The sequence below is a fragment of the Pyrus communis genome, chromosome 7, assembly GCF_963583255.1.
Source record: "Pyrus communis chromosome 7, drPyrComm1.1, whole genome shotgun sequence".
Taxonomy (NCBI): domain Eukaryota; kingdom Viridiplantae; phylum Streptophyta; class Magnoliopsida; order Rosales; family Rosaceae; genus Pyrus; species Pyrus communis.
This window is the reverse complement of record NC_084809.1, coordinates 4,125,129-4,148,353: the sequence shown is the minus strand read 5'-3', so window position 1 is coordinate 4,148,353 and position 23,225 is coordinate 4,125,129. Positions and strand designations below refer to the sequence as shown.

Genomic DNA, 23,225 nt, shown 5'->3' with positions numbered 1-23,225 from the left:
ACAAGGAAAAGCTGCTGGGCGATGTGATGGAGAAGAAGGGTTCTGTATTGGTGGAATAGTAAAACCGTAGTTGTTTTGGAGTGAAATGTCACTGTATTGTTGGGCCACATAGCATGGATGCATTACCCAAACAAAATTACTAGAAAGATGGGATCTCATAGTCTTTTCAGTAAATATTCAGTTCGAAAAAATATGTCCCGCTATATGTCAAGTAAATATCTCATCCACACTTACAATTTGCACAACCAAACTCCGTCTTCTTCCTTTCTTGTGCAGATCATCTCACCCTCATTCACTCTTTTCTCCTGCCCATCCCAATCCGTCTCTCTTCTTCGGTTTCTTCTAAAATTTTCGATTTTGAAACTGAAACCAACCGTGTGAAAATTTTCTGTTCAGCTCACGGTTTCTGGGGTCCAGCTTTCTTTTCCATCTCCGATGGCAAAACCAGGCTCAGTCAAAGTTATTGAGGTTTGCAGGGTAGCTCCCAAACCAAGCTCGCCGCTGGACTCCGCCCACCCGGATGATGTGTCTCTTCCTCTAACATTCTTTGACCTCCGCTGGCTAAGGTTCCCACCGCCTCAATTCCTTTCCTTCTACAACATGCCCTCTTTCGACCCATCACACTTCTTCGATTCCATATTTCCGAAACTTAAAACCTCGCTTTCTGCCACCCTCCAACACTTTGTACCTCTAGCAGGAAACCTCACCTGGCCTCCAGACTCCCCCATACCCCTTCTCAGTTATGTCAAAGGCGATGCAATTTTGCTCACAATCGCCGAGTCTGATGCTGATTTCCACCGTCTAATTTCAACCAACAACTTTGACATTGAAGCCAAAGAATACCATCCTCTTGTACCCCAATTGGCAGTGTCTCATGACAAAGCTGCTGTGCTGGCATTGCAAATAACCGTCTTTCCCAATGGCGGTTTTTCGATTGGATCAGCCATGCACAAGGCTGTCTTTGATGGCTTATCTGCATTTTTGTTTTTCAAATTTTGGGGTCACTTATGCAAACATAGAGGAAGAGAAGGAGGAGGACCGCCACCCTTGCCAACTTACAACAGAAAGGTCATTAAGGACTCTGCCGGGCTCCAAGCAATCTTCTCAAACGAGTGGTTAAGACTGGGTGGTCCAAACAATAGAAGCTTAATGCTTTTGGAGGTTGGAGATACAGGAGACGGAATTCGGGGCACCTTCGAGTTCACAGGAGCTAAAATCGAAATGTTAAGGCGGTCAGTGATGAGGACTATGAAGACAAAGAAGAAGGAACAAGGTGATCATTCAAAACTATTGCATTTGTCGACAAATTTGCTAACATGCGCCTATACATGGGTTTGCTTAGTTAGGGCTGAAGAGATCAAGACAGAGAAAGTAGTATTCATCCTTCACGTGGACTGCCGGTCGCGCTTAGACCCTCCCCTACCACCAACCTATTTCGGGAATTGCATCGCAGGACATAGTGTAGTTGCGAAAACAAAAGACCTATTGGGAGAAGATGGACTGTTAGTGGCCTTGAATGCTATTAGTGAAGTTATAAAAAGTTTAGACAAGACCCTTTTGGAGGGTGCAGAGACTTGGGTCTCAAGAATCTTGAATACACTACTGCGGCCTAGTACTGATAGAACAATTACCACCGCTGGTTCACCCCAGTTTGAGTTTTATGATGCTGCAGATTTCGGATGGGGAAGACCAACGAAGCACGAGATAGTTTCGATAGATGGAACAGGGGCGATATCTTATCAAAAGAGCAAGAATGGCGATGGTGCGGTTGAGGTTGGGTTGGTTTTGCAAAAACGTTACATGGAGGCTTTTGCTTATCTATTTGCTGAAGGTCTTGGAGAAAAATTAAGCCGTATGTAGTAGCATACTACTAAAGCTTTGTGTGTCATACTGTGATTTTTCTAGGTTTATTTTGTGTGTTGTACTGTGATTTTTCTCGGTTTATTTTGTGTGATTTGCAGATTAATAAAAATGGTTTTCGATTTCATTTGTAATAAAAAAAAAAAAATGAACACGCACTCTGAAGAAACACTGATATGCTGCTGGAGAAAAATCATTGAAATTATAAGCATACACGGTTAAACCTTGTTCTTGCTTCAAATGTCGAGTTTAAGAAACATCAACTCAAAAACAAAGAATTGCAAAACAAAACACAGGGACACAAAAGGAGCATGCTCTCAATTGAGTTGTTTTTGTATGCATCAAATTGTGATTAACGGTTTCCGATTTCATTTGGCATTAATTAAAATAATAAAAAATTGAACAAACACTCTGAAACATTGGTGCCAGAGAAAAATAAAATTGGAATTATTAGCGTAATGTTCTCTGAACCAAGCAGCCACCCATTACCGGAGTAGACGGAGGTCCAATCATAAAAAAGGTTCAACAAGGCTTTGCCACGTTGTTGAAACCATTGCCACCCGAGTAGACGGAGGTCCAATCACAAAAATGGTTCCACAAGGCTTTGCCACCTTGTTGAAACCATTGCCAGGCAAAGAAGACAGCGTATGAGGAGGCACCGAATTGGAATCCCAGATCGTCGTCTTTGTCATTGGCGGTGGACCAAGAGGACCCGACCTGATTTAGACACCGAGCCATTAGCAGTGAACTCATAAGGATAAGGATAGTAAATAGAATAATTAGCATTTGAGCATAGAATAATGCTAAAAAAATTAAATTTATAAATCAAATTTATAAATCAAATGATATATTATCAATAGGAAATAAACACATTAATCAATACTTAACTAATAATCCAATCAGCAACAGTCACATCATTTTGTTTAGAAAATTTGATTTAAAAATTTGATCTCCCTTAGTGCATCTCCAAAGAAGATGTCAAATATAATATGTCAAAATTTTATTTGATGACTGATGTGGCAAATTGAATACAAATGCTGAATTCTCTTATTTTCCAATGAATGTGTTAAATATTTATTTATTATTTTATTGGGCCTAGAGTTATATTAACTAATAAAAAATAATCAAAATTAATTGTAGTTTTTTATTCTATTGGTTGTTAATTGGATCCATGTATTAAAAAAATCAATTAAATATATTTGACTCCTTCTTTGTTTGTTGTCAAAAAAGACAGTTAGAAAGTAAGGAGTCAAATGACTCACATGTCACATCATATATGACATATCCATTAAAAACACCTAAATATCTTTTAATCATATTTGACATCTCCTTTGGAGATGGTCTTAGCATTACCCTTTGAGCATAATATTTCAAAAAAATGAACATATGCACTTAATATATATTTATATCATCATTTGTATGTTTCTTTAACAGATGTGAGACTATGTGTTAGTAAGCCGCCATGTAGGGGTGGGCATAGTTTGGATTGGTTCGGTGTGGTTTTGCGTAAAACCGAAACCATTTTAGTTTGCTTTGATTCGGTTTTAAATTATTTTAGTTTCAGTTTCAAATTTGCAAACTAAATGTTTTAGCCATTAATACGATCCAAAGGGTTCAAATTGCCACTGAAATCAAATAATATTCCAAACTGTACACCAGTTTAAACCAAAGACGTCGTGATTTAGTGGCTTCACTGCAATCTCAAAGGGATTCATAATCTGGAAAAGTTCTAAACAAAAACTACAAAAGCAACAATAATTACATGACTTTACAGAGTTTTCTTCACTACGCAGAAGAGCCTAAGGCCGGTGGACATATGTGTAAAGTTCTAGTGAACGACAAAGAGTGTTAGTTGATATTACTTGGATGACATTTAACTTTATTCTCGAGCTATTTATAATACAAGTGGTATAGTTAATCTTTAATTCATGAGGACTACGGAGTCTTAGCTCCATGCAACTAACTTAAAGAATCCTGATAAGGATTAAATGCAAAGATATTGAATCATGACAGGACTCATTCAATATTAAGATGATAAGGATATATAACTGTTCATAGGCTAGTTGTGTAACCCTAGCAGTGTATATATGAAGCTATAGTCTATGCCCCCATACGTGAAAAAACCCTAAGTATTATTGAGACTTATTCATTTAGTAAGGGAGCTATTGAGTAATGGGAGAAGAAGACTAACTTGCATATCATCCATGGCGTTGAATACAAGTAGGTGTTCTTGTGATAAATTTCTGTTATGTGCGGTATTATACTCGGCATGAATTGAATGTATTGTAATCGTAGTACCTAGTTAATATAGTTATGACTAATGAGTTTCATTGAACTGCTTACAATATGGTACCACTTACATATAAATACTCAAACAAGAAAAACAGCAAGCAATACTAATTCGAGGGTCGGAGCTGTAACCCTGGAACAACAAGATCAAATCCAGAAAAAATCCCAAGGACCAAATTAAAAGCTCCGCAAATATAAAAACCAAAGAAAAAAACCCTTTTAAGTTTTGCGGTGCGGTTTCATATGTTCAAAATCGAATAAACCTTTTTTCAGACTGCGATTCGGTTTCGAAATGGAATCGTTTCAAAATGGCAAAACCGTATCGTTCAATGCAGTCTAATTTTTTTCATGTTTCAGTTTCGATTTTTGGTTCCAAGTATCGATCCCTACACACCTCTGTTAGACCATCTCCAACCGTTGAAGTAAAATTTAGGTTTTAATTCAGAAACAACTTTTCTGCTCCAACTATTCTGGCCTAAAATTTTAGCCCAAATTATTAGAAAATAAATTTAGGCTATTTTTTTAAAATTAACTTTAAAAAAATATAGACTATCAAAAAATAATTTTATGCACATTTTAACCTTAAATATTTAAATTTCGATAAATATTGAAAAATCACTAAATCGACATATGAAACTCATGAAGCACTATGGAAAAATCACTAATAAACCATGATCAATATAAATGATTTTGGAAGATGGTAGAAAGAAAAATTGGAAGAATTATAGGAGAAATTTGAGTTTTGTGTGGATGTTTGAACAAATACATAGGTTTTTATAGAGTTTTTGAATGAATTTTGAGTTAAATCATTTTTTTTAATTATTATAGCCATTGAATTTAAATTTGGGACATTAGATCTTTTTTTTATTGTTAGATTTGATCATATATGATCTTAGCCGTTGGATTTAATAAATATATAAATATAAAACTAAAAAAAAGCGATTGAACTTGTACCATTGGATCAACCAAAAATACATAGGTATTTATAGTGTCGATTTCAACCGTTAAATCGGACCGCATGATCAAAAATATAGCCGTTACGCTTATGTTTGCAGGAAGAGGATCATCTCCGAATCCATTTTGTGGGAATCATAGGGATCTCCATATCTTAATCGTTCATCATATATCGTGCCGCCAGTTTTCGTCAGATACTATTTGTGTTTAATTTTAAATAAAAAGTTAAATAATTTCTGATCGCATAATATATAATGTGTGAATCTCTAGGATCCTCACAAAATGTATCTGGATGGACATGGAGTAGTTGCGAAAACAAAATTCCTACTGGGAGAAGATGGACTGTTAGTGGCCTTGAATGCAATTTAAAAGGTTTGGACAAGACCCTTTTGGACGGTGCAGAAAATAAATAATTTCTTGGACTGTTACTGGCCTTGAATGCAAAATAAAAAAGTTTGGATAAGACCCTTTTGGAGGGTGCAGAAAACAAATAATTTCTTGGACTGTTAGTGGCCTTGAATGCAAAATAAGAAGTTTGGACAAGACCCTTTTGGAGGGTGCAGAGACTTGCGTATCAAGAATCTTGAATACACTACTGCAGCCTAGTATTGATAGAACAATTACCACCGCCGGTTCACCCCGGTTTGAGTTTTAGGATGCAGCGAAGCACGAGGTAGTTTTCGATAGACGGAACACGGGCGAAATCTTATCAAAAGAGCAAGAATGGCGATGGTGTAGTTAAGGTTGGGTTGGTTTTGGAAAAACGTTATATGGAGGCTTTTGCTTATCTATTTGCGCTTTTGCTTATCTATTTGCTGAAGGTCTTGAAGAAAAGTTAAGCCATATGTAGTTGTATGCTACTAAAGTTTGTTTCAACACAAGTTTCTTCTTCTTTTTTTCTCGGTTTATTTTGTATGTACTGTGATTTGCAGATTAATAAAAATGGTTTTCGATTTCATTTGTCATAAGAAAAATGAACAAACACTTTGAAGAAACACTGGTGATGGAGAAAAATCATTGAAATTATTAGCATACATGGTCAGACCTTGTTTTTGCTTCAAATGGCAAGTCTAAGAAACATCAACCCAATAACAAACCATCACAAAACAAAACACAGGGACACAAAAGGAGCATACTATCAATTGAATTGTTTTTGTATGTGTCGTATTGTGATTTGCAATTAAGTAGAAATGGCTTCTGATTTCATTTGGCATAAAAAAAAAATTAACAAACAAATATAATTGAAATTATTAGCGTAATGTTCAATGAACAATAAGCGATTACATGATCATGATCAGACCTTGTTCTTGCTTCAAATGGCAAGTTTAAGTAAAAGATCAACCCCAAAAAAAAAAGAAAAAAAAAATCACAAAACAAAAACAGGAACACAAAATTTTGGAGGAATCAGACGGATGAGATCTCCCATCACCTTAGCTTCTTTTGTTGGCTCCAACTGCATCCTTGACGGAGTCAGCTGCTCCCTGTGCCTTCTCCATCATTTGCTGACCAGCCTGCAAAAACATACATGTAATTACAACATGCATGTGCGACGCATAATAAGTGTAGACGATGATTCTTTATTAAATGACGGATTGTTGATACAGTATCGTTAAGACGTTGATATCATTGCACATAACATGTCAATAATATAGCGCATTGACATGTTATTGGTACAAAATCATTCCTTGGCAAAGAACGGATGTAATGTACGTAGAATTAACAAAAGGAACAAGAAGTTCAAACCCCTTGGGCTGATTCCTTGGCAGATTGGGCAGCATTGCTCATTTGGTCCATCATGCCACTGGCCTTTTCCTGTATATTAAATTTGCAAAAGCACATGATCATCAACCATCTAAACGACCAACAAACTTTTAACCAAAGTGCTTTTCTAGTCAGATGCTTTTAGACTCACCTGAGCTTGGCCCTTGGCCTGGCCAGCTTGTTGGCTCATGTTCTGGGATTGGTTCATCTTGATAAAGTACAATTCTCTTTCTACACAAACACACACAAGAAATATGAGGCAGCTGAAAAATGCTTACAACTTCCTTATGATGATGAAATGTTGAGGTTAGTGACGGGGATTTTATAGCTTTTTCAGTTCCATTCATTGCTCGACACATGTTGAGCAAAGTTTAGACTCAAGCCTAAAGACCAGGGCTGCCTTTGATTAGGGTTTGAGTCATTCTCTCATGACAAAGCTAATTAGTTACGAATTTAGAGAGGGTTGTTTGCAGACAGGCTAAATTGTGGCCTAATTTATCGACTTTGAACTAGAATCTAGGCAGCTTACAGAGTAAAAATAAAATGTCACATTTCCATGCACAGTTTAATTACTCATGGCAAAAACAAGAGAGTAGGCCATGATAGGATTTTTACCACCTGTGCAAAAGGATTAAAAACACCTAAAATACTTGCAAGAGAAACAAGGTTATTGTAGTATAATTGGCTCAAGCAAGGTCGTTCTCCACAAGGATTAATTTAAAGAGATCAAAGCGAATCAATTCTCAACTAATTAATTAAAACAAAGTTTTTGAAAGAGGTGATTTAATGACCTAAATTAAGAAAAACGAATTTAATTAAAAAGATTACTTAAAAACCACAACTTTAAAGAAAGATAAAGGAAACAATTTTTAGAATTCAAAGTGAGAAAGTGCTAGGGTTCCGCCATCACCCTAACAATCCTATGTAGATCTTCTAAATTACTTACGAACCATACATGCATATTTTGAAGGTTAGGTTTTCCTAGAGTATATCCTACTTGGAACCTCCAATATAGAAAATATATCTAACATGCAACCCGTCCGTGGTGTCCAGATCAAATGTGAACATGCAAGACTTATTAAGTTTTATGAAAACCATATAACCCTTAAAATGTGTCGTCCATCTTAAGAGGTTACACATATTAACCACAAGAAGCCTTAGTCAATTTTAAAGACAATCCTCCGCCAAAATTGCATCAAATAACTTTTCTAAATATCATAATGGCCGCGAATCACTAAGACAAATAGATAGTTTAAAGCACAGTGATTAACAATCCAAAACTTGCATGCATAAATTCATAAGCAAATTAAAAAGAGAATACATATTCTTGCTAAGGATCATGGCCTCACCCTAGCAAAAAGAATTAGTTACACATATTCATACTAAAAATCATAGTCTTTATTGAAATAGAAAAAAGAATGAAAACACCTTGTAGAATAAAATTTGAAAATCTCTAAACTTTGCCCAAAATCTTCTCTCCAAAAGTTTCATGCGTTCTACCCTCTCTAGAAACCCTAGGTCTTAGAATAAGACTAGGGAACTAAATAAATTAAAATAAAATAAGAAACATAATCTTAAATCAACTTGGTATATTCGCTCAGAAATCTACATAGCCACGTTTTGGACCCATATCAGCTCCAAAACTGGCCCAAAATAGTTGGATCTATAGCTTCGACTATTTTGAACACTTCTCCAGAAGGCCATGAACCCATTTGAGGTCATCTTGAGCTCCAAAAACGCAGTTTAAGCCCAAAAACGTCATTTTTCAGCAATACACACTGCTCCTTCATTTAATCTCCAGAAAATAACCGCTCGATAGAAATTACTGAGATTTGACACGAACAAGCTAAGGAACACACGAACATCCTTCAATTTGAATCACTCCAAAATTCGTCCGTTTGGTCACGTTTTGCTCCAGAGGAAGTCGAATGTCCTATATTGAAAATATAAAAGCAAAGTATCAAAATTCTACCAGAATGATTATCAAATTATACTAAGAATATGGTGAAATATATAATATAATATTGACTCATCAGGCCACTTCAAGTTAGTTAAGTTAGTTTAATTCTAGGTCTTAGACTCCATTCTCTGCTATACTAAATTACAAACAAGCATGAGAGTACGGTATTGTCTCTTCATATACTGCACGAAACTCTTATTTGTGCTTCACAGCTGTTTCACTCTCGTTTTTCACTTGTTGAAGTATATCTTTGGCATCGGAAATCTTATGAAGTTAAATCTCTTTTAATATTTGAATGGTTTTGATTCTAATTGTATCAAAGATTTTTCATAGTAGAACTTAATAATTATCGAATTATGCAGATGATTAAGTTAGAACAATAATAACGTGAGCAGTAATAATCCACTAAAACGTCTTTGAAACTTCGACACTACCCTCTCCAACGTGCGAGAAAGATAAAGGTGTGATGAGACGTGGATGTTTCCTCATTGCCCAATAATGTAGGAGTCACTAAACTAACAATATGTTGATAGAGTGTGTTTCTCATGCTGCGGAGCTTTAATTATGATACAAGACTAAACAATCAATAAAAAATGGTTGGATAAGATAAGAGTAGAAACTTATTATATTAGGTTCATAAACAATAACAATATTGATATAAAAAAGTGGGCTCAATCTCAATTTACTATTTTAAAATTTTTTGGTTTTTAACATTTGATATATGAAGTTTTTTTTCATCTCAGAGTGTTACATAAAATTATAATTTTAGGACACTTTCATACACTCGTTAAGGTTGCTATTAAGTTTGCCGTCAACTGATGATGTGGTATCTACGTAAATAATTACAGGACATCACGTGGATATTTAAAATTAATAAAAATATATTAATAAAATAATAAAAACTTAAAAAATAAGAACAACGGACGAGGTTCGATTACAAGAAAAGCGGTAGAAATATTACCGAAACAGTGGCCATCATTTTTTATTGATTGTTTAGTCCCCAAAAAGTAAGCTGAAATAGAGGCAGTCATTTTCTTTTTTTTTTTGATAAAAGCGGTAGAAACATTACCGAAACACACTAAAATTTACAACGGACGAGGTTCAATTACAAGAAAAGTCCAAAGGAAAATATGGCCGCCCAAAACAAAGCTCAAACCAAAAGTTTGAGCCCAAAAACAGCAAAAGAAACAGAAAACCCTAGATTCCCTTCGACCGTTGTCGATGCATCGCCGGAATACATCCGTCCAACAGATGCCAAAAATCCAGCCAAACTTCCACAAAAATGATGGAAAGACGACTCCAACAACCTTCACAAAGCACCATAGATGACGGATCATTAGTGAACCAAAGGAATCTGGTGAGAGAACTCATCAGCAACAGAGTCATCGAAGGCAACAGAGCCGTCAAAGACAAATCCATGGGAGGTGGTGGTGTAAACACCCGAGCTGAAGCAAAACGCACTTCCCAATCCGTGAGAGGTGGTCATGTGATCACCTGCACCGGAACTCTACGCACATCCCGAGATAATCACGTCAGAACGCGTTTAAGGTAAGTAGCTACAGATCTGAAATCAAATGGGTTTGAGGAAGGCCAAGGAGGTGGAGGATGGGAAAGATGGTGAAAAGAAATTGGAATTGATGGCATAGGATTTGTAAAATTAAAGCACAAATTGGTGATGATTAGCGGAAAGATTGCTGGGAGAACTAAACCCGAGAGCCACCGATCCAGGGCTTGGCAAGGGCCGGCGGTGTAGGAGATGAAGTCTGAAGAAGGTTTCATCTCAAGAAGGCTCAGCACTCAGACTAAAAAGGCTTCTCACGGGGGTGGAGAGAAAGACTCTCATGGTGGGAGAGAAGGACTATCAGTGGCAGTCATTTTCTTGAGTTGCATATGACAGAGAGACTTCAGAGGCAGTACTAAAAGCTGGATCCTCTTATGTTTTGGTGGTGTATGATTTTTAATCTGTTATTAACATCATTATACATGAACGGCACAGAATATGTTGTTCATAATATTTTTTTGGGTAAAGTACAAAAACTACCTCAACTATTGGGGTCACGACAGTTTCACACCTCATCTTACGAATTTGTGACAATGTCATACTTCCGTCAATTTTTCTGTTAAATACTGACGTGACAAGAGACGGGACCACTTTCTATTAAAAAATTAATAAAATATTATTAAAAACTAAAAAAAATATTTAATATTTTTTAAATATTAAAATAATAAATAAAAGTAAAATTAAAAAAAAAAGGGTAAAGTACAAAAAACTACCTCAACTATTGGGGTCACCACAGTTTCATACCTCATCTTTTAAAATTGACAATGTCATACCGCATCTTACGAATTTATGACAATGTCATACCTCCGTCAATTTTTCTGTTAGTTTTTTTGTTAAGTGCTCACGTGACTTGATTCGGGACATACTTTCTATTAAAAAATTATTAAAAACTAAAAAATAATTATTTAATATTTTTTAAATATTAAAATAATAATAAAAAACAGAGAAAGAAAAAAAAAAAAAACCATCAGTTCATCCCTCCCCTCCCCTCCCCCTCCCCCCTCCTCTCTCTTCTCCCCATCTTCATTTTCTTCCCCCCACCTGCAAACCCAAAAAAATAAAAAAAATAAAAAAATTTTGAAAACCCAACAACCCCCCTTGCGGAAGAACAAGAAGGAGAAGGAGGAGGAAGAGGAGGAAGAAGAAGAAGAAGAAGACGAAAACAAGGAGGAAGTCAAAAAAAAAAAAATTCCCCCCTGTCGGCGCGGAAGAAGAAGAAGGGAGAAAGAGAAGGAGGAAGAAGAAGAAGAGGAAGAAAAAATAAAAAACAATTTGAAAACCCATCAACACCCCCCTGCGGAAGAAGAAGAAGGAGAAGGAGGAAGAAGAAGAAGAAGAGGAAAAAAAGGAGGAAGGAAATTTTTTTTTTTTTTTTTTAAACCATCAACTCCCCTGCGGAAGAAGAAGAAGAAGAAGAAGAGGAAAAAAAGAAGGAAAAAAAAAATTGAAAACTCATCAAACCCCAAATCCACCACTTTCATCCATTCTCTACATCATCTTCCGCACCCATCCTCCACCTTCTCTACTCACCCGTCTTCCCGCCGACGGGATCTAGGTTTTTTTTTCTTTTTTTTTTCTGGGTTGCAGAAGGGAGAAGAGTGTGGGTGTGGGGGGAAGACAAATTAGATTTTTTTTTGTTGGGATTTGCAAGTGGGGGAAGAAGATGAAGATGGGGAGAGGAGAGAGGAGGGAGGAGGGGGGAGGGGAGGGACGAAATGAGGGTTTTTATTTTTTTTTGCTTTTTATTATTATTTTAATATTTAAAAAATATTAAATAATTGTTTTTTAGTTTTTAATAATTTTTTAATAGAAAGTAGGTCCCGAATCAAGTCATGTTAGCACTTAACAGAAAAACTAACATAAAAATTGACTGAGGTATGACATTGTCACAAATTCGTAAGATGCGGTATGACATTGTCAATTTTAAAAGATGAGGTATGAAACTGTCGTGACCCCAATAGTTGAGGTAGTTTTTTGTACTTTACCCTTTTTTTTTTTTAATTTTACTTTTATTGATTATTTTAATATTTAAAAAAATATTAAATATTTTTTTTAGTTTTTAATAATATTTTATTAATTTTTTAATAGAAAATGGTCCCCATCTCTTGCCATGTCAGCATTTAACAGAAAAATTGACAGAGGTATGACATTGTCAATTTTAAAATATGAGGTATGAAACTGTCGTGACCCCAATAGTTGAGGTAGTTTTTTGTACTTTACCCTATTTTTTTTCTTTTGGGTGGTGCTATACACGTAATTATTTTCACCTTATATATATATACCTTTTAAATTTTGATAGTCTGATCAAATGAATTGAAGAAGATTAAGAAGTAAAAATTAACAAGGATATGTGGGAGGTAAAAAAGAGTATGAATAACACTACCCTTCTTTTAATACAAGGACGGTATTCAATCGGGATGACTTCAACAATGGTTCGGCGAAATTACACAATGAGTTAGTAATGTAACAGATCAAACTCGTCATTCATCTGAGTCAAACTTAAAACTTCCTATTTATGAATGTCCCGTTTAATTGTAGTGATGTTAGACTTGTGTTGAAAGTGCTTATGTAATGACTGAAAACATTTTTGAAGAAATTTATTTTGAAACCAATTCTTAGCAAAAAAAAGTACGCGAATTCTGAAAAACATTTGAAGTACTTTCTGCATGCAAAAAACACATAATTGGTGTTTCTTGTATAAAACACTTCAAATGCTTTTAGAATTTAAAAAAAAAATCGTTCTAAAAATACTTGTAAACTAGCCCACATTTCGCACTATAACCTTAGTAAAAATATAATATAGTGGGTGGGATTTAGACAACCTTCCATTGCCCGATAAACAACGAATATTTGTTTCGCACGTTTTATGTAGCAACTCAATGAAATCACTAATTACAAAGAGTAATATTAGGGAGATTAAATTTGGAGATTAAATTTGTAAATTAAATGATATGTCACCAATAAAGAATAAGTATGTTTATCAACGTTTGAGTAATCAACCAATCATCAACTTGCATGTCCTTTAGTTTTTAAAATTTTGTCTCCAAATTTAATCTTCCTGACATTACCCATTTACAAAATGTTCATCTAACAACAATAATTAAACAAAGTATGAACAACGTGGTTAAGAAAAGGAATAACTGAATATAAAAATCAGTTAGGCCGGTTGGCTTAATCCCTCTACTTCTCATAACTTAGCTCATGTGATTTTTGCCATATATAACCAATTTTGAGAAATCTCAAGCGCTAACATTTCAGTGTATCCGTCCCTTTGCATTTGAGTATTTTCCGAGAGAAAGGTAAAGCTCGTGTGATAGCTTCTTTTTAATTAGAAAAAAAAAAGAAAAAATGGTCGTTAGCATACAAGCCTCCCACTTCTAAATTTTTCCAAAAAGTCTTTCGTTTTATGTTTTTAGTCCACTATATAATTGAAAATTGTTGCCGAACAAGCTGTTAAGGGAGGAATGGAATTAGGTTGTTTAGGTTTTTATATTCATTGCATGAAGATCGCAGGTGATGAATCCAACTAAATTTAAGACCACCTAAATTGCGATATAAGTTTCTTGGTTATCCTACTACTTATTTGGAAAGTCAATACACTTACTTTTCCAGACCCTGATTTTTCGGAAACAAAATACAAAAGATCCTACTTTCTATCTGAGAAAATATCTAACCAAAAAAAAAACAAAAAATTGAAAAAAAAAAAAAATAGAAACTTGGAGAGGATTATGTGGAGCCAGATTTTTGCCGAAACATGGAGCGGTATGTCACATATTATTACATAATTGGATAGACACTTCACATATGTATTCAATTGAAATTTTGAAGGATTTCAAGGGATTTATAAATCCAAGATTTTGAGGGAGTTTAATTGATTTATATAGATTTAATGTAAAATCTTGATTCAATTCATTCAAAATCTCAAAGGGAGAGGTCAGAGGTGAGATTTGTGAACGTTTAAAATACACTACGAAATCTATCAAATTCCCTCAAATTTCTCAACTTTTTAAAATTCTTTAAAATAAATTAAATACACTTCGATTGTTATGAACTTCTTTAAAATTCTAACTGAATATACTCGTATTTCTATGGATTTTAATAAACCATCTTAAAATCTTGATTCATTACATGTTGACTTGAATGTCAAATAATCACTTAAAATCATAATTAAATACTTCTAAATTTATTAAAAGAATTAAAATATCTGAAAATCTCGTTAAATACACATCTTAAAAACACTCCTTTTAATTGTATAATAAAATTCTTTTAATTGTATAATGACATATGATTTACCACCGTCTCGCCTCGTATCGTGAACAAAAAATTTCTCACCCGACACCAGCTCGCACCGCGCTGTTAAAATTCTGAAACTGTCTATATAAGTAACTGAAACCCAAGAGTTCTAACCACAAAACAGAGAAAGACATTTCTAGAGAGAGAGAGGAGGTGGATTAGAAACAGAGAGCTAGAGAGGGAGAATTAGAAACAAGAGAGCTAGAGAGTTACTCAAGCCACCCACCGTTGAATGGCAAACCGTGTAATCCCAGCAGCATCAAAACTCCTGAAAACTATCAGGCCGCTTAACTCCGCCTCCTCCACCACCATCTCTGCCATCTCCCAGCCAATTGGCCACGCCGAAAAGGCACCACACCCCACTACCACCACCACCAACGCCGACAGCGTGACCCTCAGCCTTTCCAGCTTTGATGACGCGGACAAGCTCTTTGCGTCGGTCTCCACGTCGCGGCTGTTGAGGGCGGCGCTGAACCTCCACATGGTGGCGGTGGAGCCGATGGTGGATGTTGGGATGTGGGTCATGCGTTCTAGGCTCATGCAGACTCCGTTGATCAAAGACGTGATCTTGGGGTTGATACGGTCAACGATTTATGACCACTTTTGCGCCGGCGAGGACGCTGTCGCCGCCGGAAAGTCGGTGATGGAGCTGAACGAGGCGGGGCTGAGAGGGATGCTGGTTTACTCTTTGGAGTACGCCGGCGACAACGAGGCTTGTGACAGGAACTTGCAAGGGTTCTTGGACACCGCTGAATCCACCAAATCCCTGCCACCTTCTTCGGTAAGTTGTTTCTTCACATCACCCCACATCAAAGATTCAAGATTTTATTTCTTGACTCTTTCTGTGGTAGTATCAAAATTCTGCTTTTCTTTTCTATTTTTTTCGAATTAAAAATGGTTTTTTTTTGTTGTCATAAAAGTCCATATTTACTAATTACATCAGTAATCACGCTTATAATAATAATAACGCATGTTTACTATAAAGACTCTAGTGTTACAGAGTCCAAATTTTAACCGTTAGAGCTTAATTTTCATATTTTAAAACAAAATGTGTAACTATTAATACCTCGTAAAAGATCCCTATTTATCATGCATTTTTTACTAATAAAGTTTTGACTGGCATTAGACCAAAAAAAATGGATCTTCTTGTTTTAGGAGATTGTTCGACATGTCACGCGATCAAAGAGTCTGAGTCCATACAGTTGGCATGTCATGCATGTAGGTCTGGAGGATTGCGGGTCCTACTTTCTTACTTATACCAGTTGGTTGTTTGCATGCACCATCAAGTTGATTGTTTGCATGCACCTAGGCCTAGGGCTGTTTACATTTGACTTGGCTTCCTAGTTGCTGGCTGCCGATTACCTGTCTACGGACAAATTTTCCAATTGAGTTCTGATTCTGACTGTGACTTATCAAAAAAGCACTTTCAAACAAAGCAGATTCCTGATGTGATATGTTTCTCTTCACCACTTCCATATGAAGTTTATATGTGATGGTAACTGAAAGTGATGTTTTTGGCTTGTAACAGGTGAGCTTTATCATTGTGAAAATCACTGCAATTTGCCCTCCGAACCTGCTTAAGCGAGCGAGTGACTTGCTGAGATGGCAACATCAAGATCCTTCTTTCAATCTTCCATGGAAGCGCGATACGTTTCCCATTTTCTCCCAATCGAGCCCTCTCTACCATACGCTCGAAAAGCCGGAGCATTTGACTCCGGAAGAAGAGCGCGATCTCGAGTTAGTCCACCAGAGACTACTAAAACTGTCCCAAAAGTGCGCAGAAGCCAATGTGCCTCTATCCGTCGATGCCGAGTACACTTCAATTCAACCAGCCATCGATTACTTGACCTACTCCTCTGCAATCATCTACAACAAAGATGATCACCCGATTGTTTATGGGACGCTTCAAGCTTACTTGAAAGATGCAAAGGAAAGATTGTTGCTGGCAACAAAGGCAGCAGATAAGATGGGTGTTCCAATGGGGTTCAAAGTGGTGAGGGGTGCTTATATGTCAAGTGAAGGAAAATTAGCTTCTTCCTTGGGCTGTAAGTCTCCTATCCACGATTGCATTGAGGATACGCACGCATGTTACAATGATTGTGCTTCGTTCATGCTCGAAAGGATTGGCAATGGCTCTGACGCAGTGGTTCTTGCAACCCATAATATGGAATCAGGTAAATAAATCACACACTTGAAAGCTTAAACTTGCAGAAAAACCAACTGCATTGTTACGAGTTTTGCATCGGTATGTCTCACGTACAATTATTAATGCAAATGTAGGGAGACTGGCAATGGCAAAAGCACATGAAATCGGGGTCAGGAAGGTGCACCAGAAGCTCGAATTTGCACAGCTGTACGGAATGGCAGAATCGCTTTCCTTCGGCCTGAAAAATTCAGGGTTTCAAGTGAGCAAGTACATGCCATTCGGACCGATACAGTTGGTGCTGCCTTACCTGTTAAGGAGGGCTGAAGAGAACAGGGGACTCTTATCTGCTTCATCTCATGACAGAAAACTCACAAGGTAAATTCAAAATTGGATAAAAATTGATACATTCACAGCATAAAAGGTCAGTTTTATTCTAACGCGGTCTGAACTCTTCGTTTGGATACAGGAAGGAGCTGATGAGGAGACTTGAAGCAGCAATCATCTAACGCGAAAGTAACGTCTTTGTGGAACAGCAAGCTTGGTGATCCGTCACCAATCTTGTAAATAGGATGATCTGTAACACTGGTGGATTGCTCGTAAGTTAGTTGAATTAAAATGTGCATATAGGAATTAGGAAGTTTGGTTTCTATCTTCCTCATTACATTAGGTTGTTTTACTGGGGAACAGATCCATCTTTGCTTCCTAGGTCTACTTCCATGGCAACCCACCGCAAGCGCCGCCGCCCTATCGACTGTGTTTAAAATCGTGTTGCTTCCTTCAGCAGAAGGAATATGAATAAAATGTTAATGTTGCTTCCAAATTTCTCAAATGTGTGGATGATGTTTGAATGACTAGGAGTAACTAAAGAGGAACTTGGGTAAGGCTGCCCTCTCTCACACGGGTGGGATCGGCATCCCATGATTTTGTGAAGGTAATCCGAAGGGAAAGGTCACATGATCAAACAGTCTGACCCGAGATTTCCTTAAATGTACAAATATAAAAGCACATCCTTGACTCAAATTTCCCAATACTTGCGACCAAAGACACTTAGGAGTGGCTTGCAGTGATTATCAACATCTTTTCTCAGATCAACATGTGTAATGGATGGGCGGTGGGGTCTCAAGTTTCCAAACCATAAAATATTCCCTTTATTTAATTCTTATTGTTGTCAATAATTATAATCTCGTGGATATCATAAATACAAGGGCAAGCCTTGACGCAACATAAATATTACTTTTTTATGACCAAAAGGTCATAGTTCGAGTCGTGGAAATAGCTTCTTTGCAAAGCAAAGATAAGGTTGCGTACAATAGACGTTCCTCCCTGACTCTTGCAAAGCGGAAAGCCTTGTTGGCTTGGATCGCCCTTTCAATATCATAAATACAATGGGAAGATACAGCAATGTGCTTCAACCAATATTATCCAAAAATGAAAACCTAATGCATCTAACCTGGAAAAACAGTTCATGTGTATGTTCATGGTATGCTTTGCAATATCTTGACATCGAATCTACTCGATACCCGATTGCATCTTCGTAGTTCCCTCAGGTTCGAAATTCTCATGACATTGCAAATACGATCCTATCTGATTGGCTGCCCACTTCTTAGCAGTCGTTCCTCATATAGCACCGGACCTGCTTTCTCATATAGTGCCGGACTTGCATCAGAGAAGCCTCGTGTAGAATCGGCCTTCTGGGAAAAGGTCATGGTATCACTACCAAACAGAAACAAACAAGAAACAAAAGTGAGTTGAAACGCATGAGAGAATCCAAGAGAATCTTAAAAAGACTAAATGGCAAATCTACAGGCCTAATCATGGTTTAGGTTGCTGACAAGATTTAGCATGATACATCCCATTTGGAAAATGACATCCCACCAAAAGTGAACCAACCATTTTTCATGGACAAGATTTACACACACACACACATACATCAATACATTTCTAGTCTTACTGTATTTGATATCGGTGTGTTTAAAAGTGCTTTTAGAATGACTTAAAGTGCTGCAATCCAACAATTTAACTTCGTAAAAGGAAAATGGAGAAAAGGAACAGAAGATGTAAACTAGAAAAAAACAAGACATACTCAGCTCAGGTTTAAAAGTGCTTCCGATGATGATAACAAATATAAATCAAAATTGCTGACTTTGTAAAAAAGTTGTATTGTATCATATCACTACCGCTAGAACGTATGTACATACTCAGCTCAGAGTTTGATATCCTAGTGGCCCTTGCACTCCATCTTGTCTTGTGTTCTTTCCCATCAGAGAAGGCATCCATGGGAACATTTTCCCGAGCTCCTTGCTTAGTGTACTCGGCCTAAGTTGCTTATCATTAATTCCAAACTTTGCTCTTTCAATTGCTTCCATTACATCTTCCCTGGCCACAGTTTCACCACCTGCAACAGACCATAGATTAATATGAAGTTGAGATCCATGTACAATTTCAGATTGCAAAAACCGAGTGATATTTGGATGTACTATATACCCTACCCCTACGAGCAGCAAGTAAAGCAGCTTCATTGATGATGTTTGCAAGATCAGCACCTACAAAACCTGGTGTCAGTGAAGCAATGAGATCGCAAATAAGATTAGTGTCTTCCTCCAAAGGAACTCCTCTCAAATGTACAGCCAATATCTTTCTCCTTCCTTCTTCATCTGGTTCTCCTACAACTATTTTTCTTGAGAAGCGGCCTGGCCTACAAAGGGCAGAATCCAATACTTCAGGCCTGTTTGTTGCAGCAACAACAATCACCTTCGAGTCTGACTCAAATCCATCCATTTCCGTCAGCAACTACAAGAACAGAAACATTTTTTTGATGAAAAACATTTAACTTAATTGATATTAAAATAAATTTCAAACATACATTACAGATGACAAGATGTCACCTGAAATTCAAATCCAAGGTCTACCAATACAATAATGTGGTTAATACTTAATACTGCCTTTACTATTGTACATAACAGCAGGGATCGAAATTCGAAACAATAAGCTAAGTTAACGTGTTGATACTTGATAGCTATTTAGACTTGAAAATTGAAAACAAAACTAAGGACATTAAAGGAAATACTCAACGTTCCAAGATTGAAGGTGAAAGGATAAGCTAATCGCACAGTAATAAGCAAGAAAAGTTGGCAAGATTTTAAGGGGGATCAATATGATTTTATCATCAAACGAAATCAAACAGAAGAGAACCAGAGTCTTCCTATATACAGTGGTTTGACAATTATCAAAAAGTTTGGAAATACAAACAATGACCCACAGATCAAATTATACTAACAATTACAGAAGACATTCAGAATGTGACCGCTAAAATTTGATACGGATGGATGCAAGAAATGAAGGATTGAAGCCATAATTGGACCTTATATTACCTGATTCAATGTTTGGTCACGCTCATCATTGAAACTTCTGCCACGTTTCGTTCCAACTGCATCAAGCTCATCAATGAATATAATTGAAGGTGAATGCTTCCTTGCCATATTAAAAAGATCTCTAATGCGAGCTGCCCCTCTTCCAACAAACATCTCCACAAATTCACTGGCAGAAACACTGAAAAATGGTACACCTGCTTCTCCAGCCACTGCACGGGCAAGTAATGTTTTCCCCGTTCCTGGAGGACCCACCAGCAATACACCTCTGGGTAACTTTGCTCCTAGTTTGTTGTAGTTAATAGCTCCTTGCAAGCATAAAACTATCTACAAACGAGAAAGATGTCACGAAAATAAAGCAAGAGAATTGTATAAATAATTAAACAGTGAGAATATATTTCAGTGCCTTTGTTAGTAATCACGTATACAAACAGGTAGTAAAATTTGCTATGGTAACAAAATCATAGTTTTGAGAGGCAATAATAGACTTTAGAAGGACATACAACTTAAGGAGATTCCATTATACAAGGCGTATGTTGTTCACTTGCTTGTCTAACACCTCTAAATAAAACGAGAAGTATCCACAGGATTATATCTCAATAAAAATATGCACCCTGAAAGGCTCATCGCCATGTGCAATAGGGCTTGTTGCAAGCCATGAGATACCTTCCCAGCACTGTTTTGGATACAAATATAGACTCATGATGTGAACTTATATATATATATGTAGAAGTTTGGTTTCAAACCCCGGTTCAAACAAGAGAAGTACGCCATGTTAATGTGCCTTGGATGATCCACATCTCAGGGTCAAGCGCTGATGGGCACATTGAACTATCCATGTGGCTGAGAGCCCTCACAGCCCAAGCACAACAACGCAATTATCAGGGGCGCGCTCTACCACTGAGCTAATAGCCCGCTATGCCAAAAGTGAGAGAAACCCCATCCCTCTCCTTTTTTACGCCCCCAGGTCACCACACGGGAGGGACATGTGAATGTAAAAAAGGGGATCCTATCAACTTGTTCCAACCTAGGATAATAAGCTCATGAGCTTAGTCTTACTTCACCGTCGAGAAACGAAAGAAGACTTCCATCTCCAAGTTTAACTCAGACGTAGCTCGCTTCTTTTTGGGTGTGCAGCAGTGTTAAATCAAAATACCCAACAAGCATTAGCTCTCCCTGAAAAGGAGGTGATCCAGCCACACCTTCCAGTACTTATATATATATATATATTTTTTTTTTTTTTTAATTGTTCAAGACTTTGGTGTTTCAAGCTCGTGGAGATCAGAACACTCCAACAACAAGCAAAAGAGGCATTTTTTGGCGTTCTTCTAAGAACTGATAAATATGTCTTCGTAGTGTTTCTAACTTGTATCAGCAAGCATTTAAGCCAAAAGCTTCCCTGCTTTCACGGACTACATAATGGTAGCAAGCACAGTGAAGGATATCCACAGTTCCATGTTAAGAAAGTACCACATTATCAACTCTATAATCAAGTTAGCAATGAAACAAAGTATCGACATACAAAAATAAAGAAAAGTATGCAAAATATCTAATGCATTCAACAGAAAAGATGTGTACCTCCATAAGCTCCAATTTTGCAGCATCAACTCCCTCAACATCCTCAAATCCAACCAACTGCTTATCAGGTCGCTGCTTTCTAGCTGGGCTATTAGCAGCTGAAAGTTGACGATAAAGAAGCCACATCAATGGCATCAAAGGAATCCACAGAGATATTATAGTTATCAAAGTAGTCCTCATTGACATCAAAACTGATTGCGGAGCCGAGCTATATGTAATTCCTTTCTCTCTCATCAAACTAAGTAAAAATTTCTCATCATGATCTACTTTTCTAGTCAAATACTGCCAGTCAGGGGTTGAAGCTTGAGTCGCTGATAAATTTCTCAATACATTCGTATTCAGTGCTTGACTAGATCGAGAACCATCATCACTTGTAACTTTATCGGCCACATTCTCACTTTGGACGCTTGGTAATTCTCCTTCAGACAATTGAGTATCCCCATCGATGCGAGAGTTTGTGTTATAATATATTCGACGAGACCCCTCTTCAAGTAGAACTTTCGTAACAGACTCATTTCTCAGGCTTGTTACCAATTCTGAATATGGAACCATTTTTGGAGAGGGCACAGCTGTTAACTTCAGAAACAGATAGGTCAGCCCCAATATTACAGAAACCAAAGAAACAAGCGTCACTCGTCTTATGTTCTTTCGCAAGAAGGTCCGAACACCATTCAACACTGACTGAATTGTAACTCTTTTCACTCTCATAGCCAACCACCGCAACCTCGGGCGTAATCTCAAAGAAAATCGCCTCCTCAAAGATCTCAACTTAGTGTCTCCTTTCTTTCCCAAATGGATCTGCTTATTCGCGCTATTCGCATTTGTCAATGGCTCAATTTTATTGTAACAACACAACTTATGTCTAGAATTACAACAATTATTCAATCCCTCTAACCAAACTCCATTGTTTCCATTCATCAGTGGCCTAAGCTCATTGTTCCAAAACAACCCATGTTGAAAGTTTCGAAATTTATGAAACCCCGCCGACCGAAAACCAAATGAACTACAGTAAAAACCTCTATACCTCCCCAAAGACTTGGACTTTCCCCCATTAAATTCCAATTTGTTTGGGACAGATAAGAACCCAGTATTGGAAACTACAGAAAAACAAGAAGCCATGCTTTTCCTACAACAACACTTACTCTACTGAAACATCAGAGCAAAACCCACTAACTTCATAATCACCATTGCAAGATTAACACAGAAAATATCATAATTTTGTGTAATTTGGTAAGAAAAACGGACAAAATTCTGAAAAATAAACCTGTCAGAGGTGTCTGTTTTGGTACTCAAATTCTTCAGAGCTGGGGAATTTTGGTTGAGCAGGAAGAGCGTTTGCTAGTGATTTTTGGAAGATGGGAGATGAAAGTGAGAGTCTTTGTGGATTGGGTCCATGAATGAGGGGGGGAATACAAGAAGGAAGAAAACAGTTTGCTATGAACTGAAAGAAATTCT

General features: G+C 37.0%; 4 protein-coding genes across 5 annotated transcripts; 2 read left to right on the top strand and 2 right to left on the bottom strand.

Moving 5' to 3' along the window:
• Window positions 1-281: 281 nt before the first annotated feature.
• Window positions 282-1,898, top strand: LOC137738754 (phenolic glucoside malonyltransferase 2-like). The gene has a single exon (XM_068478229.1). The coding sequence runs from the start codon at window positions 436-438 to the stop codon at window positions 1,858-1,860; it is 1,425 nt and encodes a 474-aa protein (XP_068334330.1). The 5' UTR covers window positions 282-435; the 3' UTR covers window positions 1,861-1,898.
• Window positions 1,899-6,313: 4,415 nt separating this feature from the next.
• On the bottom strand, window positions 6,314-7,145 carry LOC137738704 (stress-induced protein KIN2-like). The gene is made up of 3 exons (XM_068478178.1): window positions 7,016-7,145; window positions 6,847-6,915; window positions 6,314-6,614 (listed from the first exon to the last, which is right to left on the bottom strand). Exons 1-3 carry the CDS (start codon window positions 7,070-7,072, stop codon window positions 6,534-6,536), a joined length of 207 nt encoding a protein of 68 aa, XP_068334279.1. The 5' UTR covers window positions 7,073-7,145; the 3' UTR covers window positions 6,314-6,533.
• Window positions 7,146-14,649: 7,504 nt separating this feature from the next.
• LOC137739851 (proline dehydrogenase 1, mitochondrial-like) lies at window positions 14,650-18,013 on the top strand. Its single transcript, XM_068479574.1, has 4 exons — window positions 14,650-15,459; window positions 16,207-16,852; window positions 16,959-17,199; window positions 17,291-18,013. The coding sequence occupies exons 1-4, from the start codon at window positions 14,911-14,913 to the stop codon at window positions 17,328-17,330; spliced, it is 1,476 nt and encodes a 491-aa protein (XP_068335675.1). The 5' UTR covers window positions 14,650-14,910; the 3' UTR covers window positions 17,331-18,013.
• Window positions 18,014-18,154: 141 nt separating this feature from the next.
• On the bottom strand, window positions 18,155-23,192 carry LOC137739850 (probable inactive ATP-dependent zinc metalloprotease FTSHI 3, chloroplastic). Of its 2 annotated transcripts, XM_068479573.1 has the most exons (6): window positions 23,035-23,192; window positions 21,771-22,943; window positions 20,196-20,519; window positions 19,314-19,614; window positions 19,023-19,219; window positions 18,155-18,537 (listed from the first exon to the last, which is right to left on the bottom strand). In XM_068479573.1, exons 2-5 carry the CDS (start codon window positions 22,887-22,889, stop codon window positions 19,023-19,025), a joined length of 1,941 nt encoding a protein of 646 aa, XP_068335674.1. In that variant the 5' UTR covers window positions 22,890-22,943; window positions 23,035-23,192; the 3' UTR covers window positions 18,155-18,537. The 2 variants fall into 2 exon arrangements, with proteins under 2 accessions (XP_068335674.1, XP_068335673.1); XM_068479572.1 differs by having other exon boundaries at window positions 21,771-23,192.
• Between the last annotated feature and the right edge of the window lie 33 nt (window positions 23,193-23,225).